The following is a 14,079-nucleotide window of genomic DNA, read 5'->3' as shown; positions in this document are numbered from 1 at the left end:
ACGCCTTGGGATTCCCCCGGAGGAGCTGGAAGAAGTGGCTGGGGAGAGGGAAGTCTGGGCCTCCATTCTGAAGCTGCTGCACCCGCGACCCGACCCCGGATAAGCAGAAGAAAATGGATGGATGGACTCAAAGCTCAACAGTTTGTTTTTGCCATCTGAATGGGAACATAGAGCATGAATAGAGCTCCTCTGGTATTGATGACCTTAAAGCAGGCATTCAGCAGAGCATCAACAGGTACAGCAGCATCAGAACAGCTGCAGCAGCAACACACATTTGATGCTCTGCACTATCCAATTTCAAAATTAATTACCAGATACCAAAAAAAAAAAAAAAATCAAAAGAAGTGGTCACAGAACATCCATCCATCCATTTTCTTTACACCTTTGTCCCTTAGTGGGGTCGGGAGAGGTGCTGGTGCCTATCTCCAGTTAATGTTCTGGGCGAGAGGTGGGGTACAGAACCTTTTAGCACAAATTTATAATGTGTCATTAAAAAGAAACTAAAAATTAAAACAATAAGTAAATAAAATCTGATGCCGATCAGATTTTATTTACTTATAAAAAATAAGTAAATTTTTTATAAGTAAAAAATTTTAGACACTGCTCATGTCTAAAATTGTTAGACATGAGCAGTTATTGTAAAACCAAAGTACAACCACTATCAATTCAACAACTTTACTTATCAGCTCAGTAATTTATTGAGTGTCTAAATTTAATCTAAAAAGCACAAAAACACACAATTGATCCAAAACTCATTGATTATTCAACAAAAATAAAGCTGAGAGGAGTGAGTAACCTGAGGCAGCAGCCATTTGTTGATGATTAAATGCATTTATTTAACTGTTTAGGTTTAATAGGAGTGTCTCAGTAAAGACCATGACCCCAAACAACTGAAAACCCTACAACCAAGTGTTAGAAAAAGAAAAACAACGGTGTTGTAATTAGGTCTAAGGTTCAGACCTAAACCTGACGCTACGCCTGTGCAGAGACACGTCGGTAAACCTCCAACGACGGCATGGATGCTGTAAAGTTGGTCACAATTCCTCTGCAATAATGTGAGAGACTGACGGAGGAAAACACATTTCTGACTCTGATAAATGTTAAAGACTTCGACACAAGCTGTTGACTCGGGCCGCGTACTTTGTTTAACCACCCACAGCTTTTCATTGTGGATTTATTTGTGCTGGATAAATAATAAAGTGTAATAAGTTGTATGTTTTTCAATCTTAGAGATATGTTAACCCTGATCTGTAAAGCCTTAGCCTGTCACAATAAGCTATAAATCAATTCATCACATGAGAAATGAACAAATTTCATTTGGACGACAGTCGTCAAAGAGACGCTCCCATTTCATATCGTTGAAGAGCCTTGCAACATTCAGCCTTGCAAACATTCAACACCTGGTGTGAAGTATTTGGTCTGCACTGTCTGCCACTTTTGCCTGTTTTCCCTGTTGAGACAGATTGACCGTAACAGAAAGTGCTCCGTTTTCTTTCTTTTTTAATATTTAAAATGTCTTCTGGTATCAGTGTTAAATTTTCTTTTCGAAATTCAAGTTTGTTTGACTTTTCAGTATGTGTGCTCGCATTATTATGCCATTATTATTATGAGTTGAAACTGGTCTTAACATGACAATATTATCGTTCATCGAGATAATTTCTGGAGCAATTTATCGTGCTGTAAACTTTATTGTCGTGATCGTGCATTACATCCCGCTCCCAAATGAAGAAATGAAGATCATGCCATACCTCAGCGGCCGTTTCTCTCCGTATGCGGTAAAGTTTGACTCGCACACCAGGAACAAGTCCACGGACTGTGAAAGCTCGTGAAAGCGCGTATGCAGCAGGTCGAACTCGTGGTTGATGTTGATGGCGTTGATGACTCTCCGCGGCGTCTTTCTGGGCGTCAGCCGCTCCTTCGTCGGCAGGTTGGAGTGGTACACCATGGTGGGAACCCCACAATAAGGTCCGTGCCAGCCCGGCCGGCAAACACACTTCACCAGCTGCTTCCCGCTGCCCAAAGGCTGACCTTTGCCCCTTATCTTTCCGGGCTGCTGCTGAAGCCCCAGAGGTTTCCGCTGAGCGGCTTTATCCACATCCAAAACGTCACCAGCCGCACCCGCTGCTGCTTTTGCAGAGGATTCCTTGATCTCTGTCCCCTGTCTGAAACAGTAGGCCCCACGACTCGTACGCACAAAATACGAGGTTTTGTCATCCTGGAGCTGGTGACTGCGGGTGTGAAGGTCTCCCATGGACTTTATCGGGTCGGGCAGCTTTTCTTTTCCTAATTGTTCCCGCAGTTTTTGTAGGTTGGGTTCAACGTGACTACCGTCACTTTTTTTCTAGAAGGAAGAAGATAAGAAAGAGTTCAGGTACACTTCAGGTAAATACTCTGGCATTTCATTTACCACGATTTTACTATTAGCACTCATTGTGCTAACTCTCAAAGTAAGTTTATTTGTAAAATGACTGCTCTAGAAATGAGTGGCGTACGCTAAACCTTCAAAAGATTTTGTTTTTTAAAGTTCTGAATTACATAAAAAATATATATATAAAAGTTGACAGTGCCAACTAAAACATTAGCTGCACTAACCCCAAAGCACTGATAATGAAACATCAACTCTATTTGCGGAAAGCGCTATGCCAACATGGTACTTAGTGCTAATGCTACACCGCTAACTTCAACCAAGAGGAGAATGTGAGATCTCACACACAAGACGTTTTGTATATGCATAATTAACAGCCATGCTTGTTAATTTCCCTCTGGGATTAATAAAGTATTTTTGAATTTGTTTATGAGTGCTATATTCTGCTTAAAATATATCCAGAAAAACTAATTTAGTGGACGCTAAGTGCTCTTAGCATTTTCAAAGTTAGCTAAACAAATAATTAGCTTCCCTATTAGCACATTAGCAGAGGGGTACCCACCACTGCTTACATATTTGTATATATATTCTCTGTGCAACGGGCACAAAATTATGTTGTGCTTGTGGAGGCTTTTAGGTCACAGAGTTCATATGAAGGAGAAAAATCTGAAATCTAGCCTTCATATGGCTCTCTGGTCTGGTGTAGAATTGATCAGAGAAACAACTAAGAGTGTAAAAAAAGTGTTAGAATAGAATATATACTGCTCAAAAAAATAAAGGGGAACACTTAAGTGTTCACTTAAGTGTTTAAGTCTTCCCTTTATTTTTTGAGCAGTGTACTTTATTGATCCCCAAGGGGAAATTGCTTATTTGTTGAAAGCTACTCCATCTTAGGTAATTAATACAAACTTTGTAAAATATATATATACCCAAGAGTGATAAGTTAAAAATGACTAGATATAAATTAATTAATTAATAACAAGCAATCACATGCAATATATTAATCAATAAATAACCTATAAATGAGCGCAGAAACAATTTGAATCAATTAGCACAGACTTGGGCATTATGAAGCCTGATGGCAAAAGGCAGGAATGACTTTCTGTGGTTCACTTTGGCAAAATGAGTCTCTGGCTGAAGCTGCTCCTGTATCTGGCCAGCAGGTCATGGAGTGGATGAGACTCGTTGTCCAAGATGGCCTGCATCTTGGACAGGATCCTCCTACAGCTTGTGTCAATATTTTTTCCCCTCCTGGACTTAATATTTACCGGTCCACATAAGAGACAGATTTTTATCTTTCAAATTTAGATATGTTTACAAACCAAACACAAAATCTATTTTCGTCAGAATAAATTTGGCTCATCTCGATGATGGGAGAGAGAAGGTCTTATGTTACGTCACCTTCCTTAGATGATGGTCTAAGTCTTTTTTTTTTGCCAAAAGATGATTTAGGCAAAAAAAGAAAAAAAAAAAGAAAAATCACATTTGGCAAAATAAAATAAGTGACGTAGGCCATCATTTTAGAAAGGTGACAATATCATGAATCCATTTAAACCTGTGTTGATAATACTCTAATATGAGCTATTCAACAAAGAGTAAATTAAAGCTAAAAAAATCTTTAAAACATCTATGTTGTAAACTGAGGTCACCATCCTACTCTGCCTTCATTTGGACAAAGACAAATCGACCATCCCAACAACAACAACAAAAAAAGACAAGTCTAAGCTTTTCTCTTGTAACAGGATTCATCTTTAAGTTCTGATGCCGAAGCTGGAGGCCTCAGCCATATATTCCATTTTGCATGCACTGTTAGCATGCAGTAACTCAGAAAGCCAGGGTGTTGAACCTCTCTTGGCGAGTCTCCCAGCTGGTTCTCCTCTGGTTTTTCCCAGGGATGCGGAGGCTCCGGCTCCTTCATCGCTCTCACCTCGAAATGTTTAAGGCCGGCCACACCGGCCACTCTGATGTTGGTGTCCAATGCTCCTGGGTCTACCGCTCCCCCTCCTCCGCCTCCGTCCCCCAGAGACCCCGCCCCTCCGCCAGGCTTCATCGCGCCCTGGCGGAGGACGGGCAGCGGCGGGGCCTCTTCAGGAGAGGCGGGACTGAGCGGGGTGGCAGCGACGCCCTTCTCCCTCCAGAAGAAGCCCGAGACCATGATGAAGGACTTGATGTTGGGGTACGGAGCGGAGAGCTCACGCAGCAGGGAGACGTAGTGMAGGGCCTTGTAGTAATGGAGGAAGGAGATGACACACAGACCCACCGTGCACAGCAAGAACACTCTGTGCCGCCGCATTTTCATCCTGACGGGGGAAAAAGCGGACAGAAACGAGGAAACGTGTCAATAAAAACGTGACATCCTCCACCAGTCCACAGGCTGATGAAGCTAGCTCAGCACACACACACAGTAAAGTACCAGGCTCTGCAGCTCCATAATTCCTTGATATTAATTTTTTTTTAAAGTACTAGTTCTACTGGTAGATTATTTAATTCATGACATGAGAAAAACGTCTCGTTATAAATGAAATAATCTGCCATTTGAACTAGTATTCTTTTCTTATATTAATAAATAACTGACCTCTTGCTTGTTTTACATCCTGCTGAAAAGTTATTTATAAGTTAGTTTTGTCTTATTTCAGTTGTACTGAGATATTTGTTCTAGAAACTCGACCAAAAATATTTGGTAAGATTTTGTGTTCTTTGCAGTGTGTCAGACTTTGACTAGGCCAGAATATGAATAAGCCTTAAGCTAATGCTAGGTGATTTTAGCATAACATGGTTTGTGACGACGACATGGATAATAACAAACCCTAATGTGTTTTTTTCTCAGGCTCCAACAGCTTTTTTTTTTTTAAGCGTTTTGATATCAAGAAGCATGATGCTGCCACTGCCATGTTTTCCACCAGGTTGCCTTCAGGATGATGTGCAGAGTTCAGTTTCTTCCAGGCATATTTAGCAAATTGTTCAATCTTGGGTCTCATTTGGACACAATATCTTTTATGAACAGCCCATTTCAGCTTTAAAGTGAGGTTTCCCAAATTTTGGGATATTGCTTTTGTAACCTAATCATGCTTTCAACCCATCCACAACCAAACTACACGGACTCGTGCAGTTTATTTCTATATAAATTACACAAAAGTAAACTTCATTCACTAATTAGGCAAGAGCTGGAGGGAGTTTGTTGTACTGGGTTTCATTCATTTGTATAAGGGGGGCTAAAAACAAAACCACACCACACTTTTCAGATTTTTAGTGGCTAAAAATGCCGTTGCTACTGCTACCAAAACCACGTGTCACTACTTTGTGTCAACATGTCTATTAAAAGTTATAATATACAATGAAGGTTGACATTTTAACATGACAAAATATAGAAAAATGTTCCACATCATGAAATACTTCTGCAATAAACTGAATGGGAAGTGAGTGTTACGCATAAAAAGGAAGTCAGAACAGCAATGACCAAAACGCAGATGACAAGGTGAGCAGTGAGAAAGAGTTTCAGCTTTCCAAGCTCAGATCAAACAAGTCCCAGAAATTGGTCTGTTTTCAAATGTTTTCCATTTTCATAAAAGTTTCCATGAATAAAAAAAATAAAATAAAAAAATAGAGCAGCTGCAAGAATTCGCTCTCGACTTGAGTGGACTGGAAGGTTCACTTTCAAACGGGCTTGACCGAGCGCCACTGGAGTGGAAAGTCCTCCAGATCCAGGGGAAGAGCAGATGTGTGACGACTCCACAGATCCGGTCTCACACACTCCCAGCGTCCTCAGCATCCTTTCTGTACGGGAACCCAGCAGTGAAGTGTGTGAGCACCAGAAGATTCCAGACATTCCTAACAAAAATGTCTCTTTTGTGCGTAAAAACAAGCAACGCATTAAATCACTACCACATTTACAGCTGAGACTGCACCAACAGGCTGCGCACATGTGGAGAACTTGTGATAAAACAGAACGCATTTAATGAAAAGCAAAAAATCACACATGCGTGTTGGAATATCAGAGAGGCAGCCGTGACCCGGTCACATCCGCTTCAAACCTTCCACTTGCAAAATGACCTGTAACTCTAGCAGCGGGAGTCAAAGCCAGCAGCGTCAAACGCTTGTRAATCCAGAGCGCCAAGCGCGGGGTTCAGGAAAAACAGACCGGCAGTCTGGAACTAAATACTGCTGCGGTTGCTCGGTTGCAAATAAAACCACATTTAACAACGGTGCAAAGCACATATGACTAAGACAGGCCGCCTGCGCTCGGGCCAGAGCAGAAATCAATTTAGGGCTCAACCACGGCCCTAAATTGGCTTTTAAATTCTGGTAAATCCTGCAGATTAAGGCGGCCCAGCCTGTCGCTCTCCTTTACTACTTTTGTGGCACTCGCAGGTTGTGAAACAGTTATTTGTTTTGATTTGGTCGAGTTAATGCCAAGAGAAAAATGTACACACGTTTCAACAGGCACGGAAGAAGGAAAGAGTTTTCAAATTTAGAAAAAAAGCAAAAGATGCCTAAGTGACAGACAAAGACGTAAGAGACAGCTCGTGTCATACTTTTCTCATAAACTATTTTTACTAACTTATTTATACAAGCTGTCTCATTTAGATCCAAGATCTCATTAACTAGACAGACCAGTTTTCATAACAAAACAAATGATTAAGAAATTTGACTCAATAAGATAAGCTAATGAAATATAAGCTTAAAACAAGAGCAAGTTTCAGAAGATTTCTCTTTTTGTCTTGAAGTTTGAATCGTCCCAAAGGAATCAAAGTGGGTGTTGACCGCGTAGATTAAGAAAATGCCTTTTTTATTTTTACATTTACGAAATCTTGTGGAGAMGCCAAATTTTCTCCAGGTATTCAGAAATAATTTAAAATGTTGACACCAAAAAATGTACGGTGAAAACGTGTGAATGCTACACATCTATTCAGACACGCACTAAAAAGAACAAGACATCTACACATTTCTTATGCTGAAGTTCATTTTAATACGTTTGGTCACATTTTAAACTTTCAGCTCTTCATAAACGCTTAATTGCTTTGTGTTAATGCTGGGTTTAAATTTGTGTATGTAAAAGTTTTCAATGCAGAAATGACAAAAAAAAAAAAATTTAAAATTTGTAAATAAACTATTTTGGGAATAAGGCGCAGAAGCTGTAGCCTGGTCCTAGAGTTGAAAAATAGAGTTTAAAAAAAGTCTATTTTCAGAGACAATGTGCTCGATCCATAAGGGAAGATCTATTCAGTCTAGTTCTACGCTTTGGCTTCCTGTTGTTTATTTCTACATGTTCTACAAAGGTAGTCAACCTATTGGTTTTGTCATTTTATAATTTAWTTTCCATTGGCTGTTCTGGTGACTGAACAAACTAACGTTGTTTTTACATGTTTGATCAACCTTCAGAAGCTTTTGGTGTGTTTAAGTGTGCTGTAATGGTGCAGTTATCTGATAAATTTGTAATTTAGTACATTTACGTCTTAAGAAAAAGAAACGTTATAATTAGTTCAGCTTTGGTTTTCAGTATCGGAATCAGCCGATACAAAATCTGTATCGGTATCAGGAGTGAAAAAAAAGTGGATYGGTGCYTGTCTACTTAAAATTCCCCTTCATGTTTTTTTTTTCCCACACCCAGTTTTGAATTTGAAAAGCTCAACAGCAGAGAGAAGAATCCCAAGCCGCMGGCCCAAAAGTCCAAAAGGCGGCAGCAGCAGGTAGTTCAGCAARCAGAGCCCACCACCAGTCCTTACACAAAAATCACTTACGGATGGAGCAGCCGTCGCCATTTTTGCGTTGAATTCAGCAGGCCGAGGCATACCCTGGGCCACCTAAGCCAAGTCATGACTGTCAAAATTAATCCAGGTTGCTCATGTCAGCGGTTGCTTCCACACTGTTGCCGCCGAGCGATCCTGCCTGTCGGATAACGTACAGGGTSGAGTTTTACAAGTCAAGCAGAGTCTGCAATGCCGCAACTGCGATTAAAAAGAGGCAACACATCTCTCCTTCAAGTTCAACAAACGTCCCCGCCCACCAGTCACCCGCATGGGGTGACTGGACACAAGCCGCACACACAAAAGAAAAAATGTTGGCCTTCTGGAATAACTCACYAAGCCAGCTGAAAATATTATAACGTAATACTTCTGGTTTTTTTCCTCCCCCATTGGTGTTTAAACACACCAACGTTTCAAAAAGCCGTCAAAAGATTGACATTTAGTCAAGCAGAACGTTAAAAACAGTCAACCGAAGAAAGAGGGAAGTTTCTCTTCTTTGCTCTATTTAAGCGGCTGAAGTTCCTGTATTTACACAACCGGCGACTGTTAATAGAGGCACGGCTCTTATCAGAATGATCTCTGCTCCCAACCTGCAATAAATGTTTCATCATGTGTTTTTTTTTTTTTTTTTTTATAGCTTCACACCTTTTGAACAAACAACAACCCGCCAGAGAGTTTGTAAGCTTCGACTGCAAACAACCCTCTGGTATGCAGAGTCACAAACACTGAAGAGGGACAATTCTCCCTGTTCACAGTGAACATGTGAACCTGCAAACATTGAACGTTTTACCAAAGTTTTTCATATAAATTCATTCACCATAAATGTTGCAAAAAAAACAAAACATGGAGACGATTAACTAAAAGTTTTGTAGGAAATCCGCAGGAACTGCAGCAAAGAGTGGAGCGTTGGGGTCTTCAGGTTTCTATAGCAACCGCTTTAAAACTGGAGGCCATTTTTACAAGACGAAACGTTCACCTGCTGATTAACTGTAAGGTCACATGGCGTCCAAATGTTTCCCAAYGTGGGCCGGAGTGCCACAGTTGAAAATAAGCTAATTGTTGTTCAAAATTAAAATGCTAAATAATTCTGTAGTTATCCCCCCCATCTGGGGTTTATAATTGTTTTGGTTTTTTCATTATTGTATTTTTACATTGTAACTTTTTATTTGTTTGATTCAATTAGGTTTTAAGAGTGTGTTTTTATTATTTGTTAGTTAAATGTTTAGTTTTAGTCTTTATTATAGTAGTAGTTATTGCTTTGGTTCATTTTTAGGTGCAAAATTCAAAAAGGCTAATAAATATATTCATAAACACAAAGACAAAATATGTTATAGCTATGATTTCAGAACGTTTTAGCGAGTTCTATAAACAAGCATTATAGTTCCAGTTAGTTTAAGTTTTCATTATTTTGTTAGTTCAATGTTAATTATAATAACCTTGCAAAAAGGCACCATTTTTTTAACAAAAGGTGGACAGTTTCCTAACTTTATTTTCTTTTAGTTTATTTGGTCTATTAAATCTTTGCAAAAAAAAAAAAAGGAAATTTTCCTCAAAAAAAGTTTATATTAATGTTTAACAAAGTAACTTGTCCCTGGATGTGTATAGTTCTATTTCTATTAAATTAAATTAAAAAGAAAAACCCTTTTAGTCAAAGAAGAATCAGATTTGTCATTGAAATTGACATGATAAAAAAAAAAAAGACATAAGTGTCCACTGGAGGGCCAAATTTGTACTATTTCTGAACTGCATTGGTTAAGTAGTGGGCGGCACATAAATATGCTCAAAGGGCCAAAAACGTTTCCAGGGAAACACTTTGGACACCCTGAATTAACAGATGATCATGAAATGACGGCACATCCATCCAAAATGGACAAATATATTCTGCAGGTGTAAAATGTGATTGGTTGAGCCTTCCATGTGCGCCTATGTCAGTGTGAGATAAATTGATTAGTAGCAGTAGGAAAGATGTCTGATGGAACATTTGATATTATATATAATATGCATCAAACTCTGATATAGAACCTCACAGCATTCTGGGAGATGGAGGCAGAGGAAAGACTTTAGTTGCTCAACCTCTCACCCTATGGCGAGCTAACTAGCCGGTAGCACCAACTCACTTGCTCTTTGGTTACCTAGCAACAACCTGTTGAGTAACTTGTGCAGCAGCAGTTTCAAGTTTTTCTTTAACCGCTTAAAAATAAAGAAGAAAAAAAAACAACGGTGTGGAGACAAAACTATAAAACAGGGAAGGTTTGGTGGTATTTCAGACATTTGAAACAAAAAACTAAAATCAATAATTATCGCCATGGGCTGATATGAAACGCTTGTATCGTGATACATTTCTCATATTGTCCAGCCCTATGGCAAATATTAGCAAATCCACTTTTTTAACTGTATACATTTTTATTTCTGTTTTAATGATCAGCCATTTCTTTAACAAATTATCTACTCTGCTCATTCCATACGAGTGTATATGCAAATAGTTTTAGAAAAAACAAAAACAATCCCATGTAAAAACCTCTAAATTATTATTTTTTTGCATGTACACACACACACACACACACACACACACACACACACACACACGCACACGCACACACACACGCACACACACACCCTTTAGTTCTAGAAAAGCTTCGCTTTGTCTGGGCTTCAAAGCTCCTTTCTGATTATATAGTAGCACACCGACCCCTCTGGCCAGTCTGCTGATCTCACCTAACAAGCCCCCAGGGGGAATCGAAAAGCAAAAACAAGACACCTTGCAGCTGCTGGAGAGAGAGGCTTCCTGCTAGAAAATCGCTCATCTGTAAAACTTTCAGCTGCAAGTGGTCACTGTAGTGAAACTCATAGATTTAGCTTAGTCAGACTCTCAGAATGAAACTCGGGAAGAGAGAAACACATTATCCATAGAGATAAAAAAAAAAAAAAAGTTTTACTAACCTGATCCCCCTGCTGCTACACGAATTAATGATCTTTTTATACACCGCTCACATGAGCCACTTTCCAGCTGCTCATATGACTTTTATGTGGCTGGGCTCTCACCTGACAAACGCATATGTTTTCCTGTTAATATTCTGAAGAGGTCAATGTTCAAATGAGCCTGGTGGAGCCCCTGCAGATGATGAGATCGTGCAAACTGTCATTGACAAAAACAAAACCTGCCTCAGGTAAAAACACAGGACTCTGTTTACAGACGCATGCTTCTACAAGGTAAAGATATACTGATACGCTCTCATGGCGCTGCGGTTAAACGATGCAGGACGAATGACAGAAGTCTTTGATCATGAACTGTCAAAAAAAATCAACTAACTTATGTCCGTCTATGAAGCTGCTCACTCATACAGTAAATGAATTCTGAAGAAAACATCTGGGTTATTTCTTCAGCCCAAATGCAAGTTAGTTTTAACCCAAGCGTCCTGCACATTTACCAGGTAAAAATTACAGACTTTTCCAGAATTAGTTTACCTGTCAGTCCACTATGTTCAAATAAAATTATAGAGATCACTTTAAATTCAACACACATATTGGTACAGTGGTTTGCCTGGAAAACCACTGTACCACTGGAAGGAAGGAGAAACAAAAAAAAGCAAGAAAAAGAAATGAAAATGGGATTGGAAATCAAGTTGAAATTCAGAGTTATTCCCCAAACTCTTATTTTCTTTACTTAATCAGACCTGAAAAATACTAGAAACAAATTCAGAACATGTGTGAAATAAAGAAAAATCTACTGAAAGATCTGGTGACCTCCTGTTCACCTCAGTAGTTTCAAAGGTTTTGCTGGTTTTCCTTTTTTTTTTTTTCTTCTTCCGAGAAGTCAACACCTTGTTGAACCTCAAAGCCTGGCTCGCTTTGGCAGCAAAAGCAGGAAATCCATCTCATCTTAGAAGTACACGGACCACAAAGCAACCTTCGGAAGTTTCCTTAAGCAAATGCAGTTTCACACGTGTGCGTTTGTGAAACTGTGTTTGTGTAATAATAATAATTTTTTAAAAAGGACACACTTCTTTAAGAGTAGAGGTCTGGAGTTGAAGTATGAATGTGTGAAACCTCTGAGCTTCAAGGCAGCATGCACAGTTTGTTGGCTTAGTATGAATGTGTGCGTGTCTGTGTGTGTGTGTGTGCTCCTAAGTGATGGCGCTTGAACTGAGGTGGGACGATGGGGTAAGCCAGAGGAGTGCCTCCATGTCTCTAACCTCATCTATAATTCAGTGCCGGGGCCGTCCACCAGGCCTTTCCAGCTTTCCCCACAACAGCAGCTGGAGAGAACTGCTCAAGTGTTCTGTGTTACGTCTCACCATCGATCTATTTTTATACACTAATGCCTCTCTCAAGGGTCATCGTGTACATGGGCAGCGGCATTGTAATCTTTTCCACAATGAGCCATGTTGAAAATGGAGAAACGCTACAAAAAAAGAGAGAGGAAATATCAGGCAATCATAAGGGCGACCTGAAGTGAGGTGCACTTTAAATTTCCAAAAAGCAAGTGCTAAAGAGGCAATTGAAAACAGAACTGCAGCCACCAATAGAAAAGCACCGGGTGAACTTATGCTCAGTTCACCCATGTTCCTCAAACAATCTAAATAAAATTTTTTAATATATGGTTGGAATAATATATTCTTCACAGTTCTTTGGGATTAAATGTTCACAATATGCTGTGGGAATGTGTTGACAGCAGTGAAAGAAAGAAAAATCCCAGCAAAATCTTTTAAAATGATCTAAAAGAAGCAAATAATGCACAAAAAAAAAAACAGACAGAAATGTGTTCAAGATGTCTCCTTCTGTGACATTCATTAATTCAGTTCAGCTTATTTATATACTGCCAATTCACAACAAATGTCATTACGAAAAAATAATTTCAGTTCAATCACAAATGCATTCTCATTGATCCTAGTTATCAAACTATTATGCTCAATAATTAATCAAAAAGTTTCTAGGAAACCACGGCCAGCAGACCGCTTTAAAAACAAGAACGTCCAACTAAAGCTCCATTCACAGACATATTCTACAGCTCAGCGGTAAAGCTATCGCGCCAACAGTTTTATCAGCTTCCTAATGAAAACTGCATCCACAATCATCTGTTTTCACAGGCAGCTGACCTTGTCCCAACTTTGTTTGGTGGGAAAAATGCAGCCAAGCTGATTTAGCTGCAACAGCTCAAATGGTAAAACGATGACTAGGCCCTTTAATTTTAACGAGATATATTCTTCACATGCTCTCAGATGAATTTGAACTGAAACCATTTGAGGGACCTAAACATCTGATTTGTGTTTGTGATGATCTCAGCCAGCTGCTCCCAATCAGTCCACAGCCAGTAAAGATGGTAAGTTTATCATGATTTGTGAAGTCAAACCATTTCATGACTGTTTCATTTAATTTAGGAACTTTAGCAACCATGCACAGTTGATGGTTGCATTTAAAACTATTATGCATAGTTTCCTGCTACACTTATCATGTCGTCCCTTTGTGAGTTACCTGGGCTGGGCATCGACTGCTTCCTGCTTCAGCAAAAGGTGTGGCCAAGATCTGAGGAAACCAAAATCACAAAGTCTGATCCTCAGGGTGAACCAGCAGCTTGGCATTTATTCGAGTTCAGATGGTTTATCTCAGGTTTAGCTAGTATTAATGTCCAGCTGTGACTTTCCCTGTTATTGGTAAATATTTTGACCACTAGATGTTAAGATGGCCTTAGGTCATTTTTGTGAGTTTAAAGGGAACATTTCAATACATTAAAAGTGATCTTTCATGTCTAACTACAAAAACATAGCTACCTATTGCTGTGAACAGAAATGGGATTGGAGACCAGGCTGTAAGAAACAGCTCCAGTTGGAAGAAAGAGGAAAGAGTTCTTCAGTCTATCTGCTGTTTTTACTACAGGATAATGAAAAAGTTGGATTCCTTAATCCAAGAATGAGAACACAGCACAGATAAACACTGGTGTCTGTGGGAATACTGTTTCTAAGTCAAAAATGT

The 14,079-nt window shown here is 39.5% G+C and overlaps 1 protein-coding gene across 4 annotated transcripts; it reads right to left on the bottom strand.

Annotated features, from left to right (window-relative positions):
• Positions 1 to 647: 647 nt before the first annotated feature.
• LOC103461029 (beta-1,4-mannosyl-glycoprotein 4-beta-N-acetylglucosaminyltransferase-like) lies at positions 648 to 13,603 on the bottom strand. 4 transcript variants are annotated; one of them, XM_008403346.2, is made up of 3 exons: positions 13,582 to 13,603; positions 4,212 to 4,665; positions 648 to 2,341 (listed from the first exon to the last, which is right to left on the bottom strand). In XM_008403346.2, exons 2-3 carry the CDS (start codon positions 4,662 to 4,664, stop codon positions 1,706 to 1,708), a joined length of 1,089 nt encoding a protein of 362 aa, XP_008401568.1. In that variant the 5' UTR covers position 4,665; positions 13,582 to 13,603; the 3' UTR covers positions 648 to 1,705. The 4 variants fall into 4 exon arrangements, with proteins under 4 accessions (XP_008401568.1, XP_008401569.1, XP_008401567.1 ...); XM_008403347.2 differs by lacking the exon at positions 13,582 to 13,603 and adding an exon at positions 13,206 to 13,225; XM_008403345.2 differs by lacking the exon at positions 13,582 to 13,603 and adding an exon at positions 8,104 to 8,297.
• Between the last annotated feature and the right edge of the window lie 476 nt (positions 13,604 to 14,079).

The sequence above is a fragment of the Poecilia reticulata genome, unplaced genomic scaffold, assembly GCF_000633615.1.
Source record: "Poecilia reticulata strain Guanapo unplaced genomic scaffold, Guppy_female_1.0+MT scaffold_476, whole genome shotgun sequence".
NCBI lineage: Eukaryota > Metazoa > Chordata > Actinopteri > Cyprinodontiformes > Poeciliidae > Poecilia > Poecilia reticulata.
Note: the sequence above shows the minus strand (reverse complement) of the source record. Positions and strands in the feature narration are given on the sequence as shown.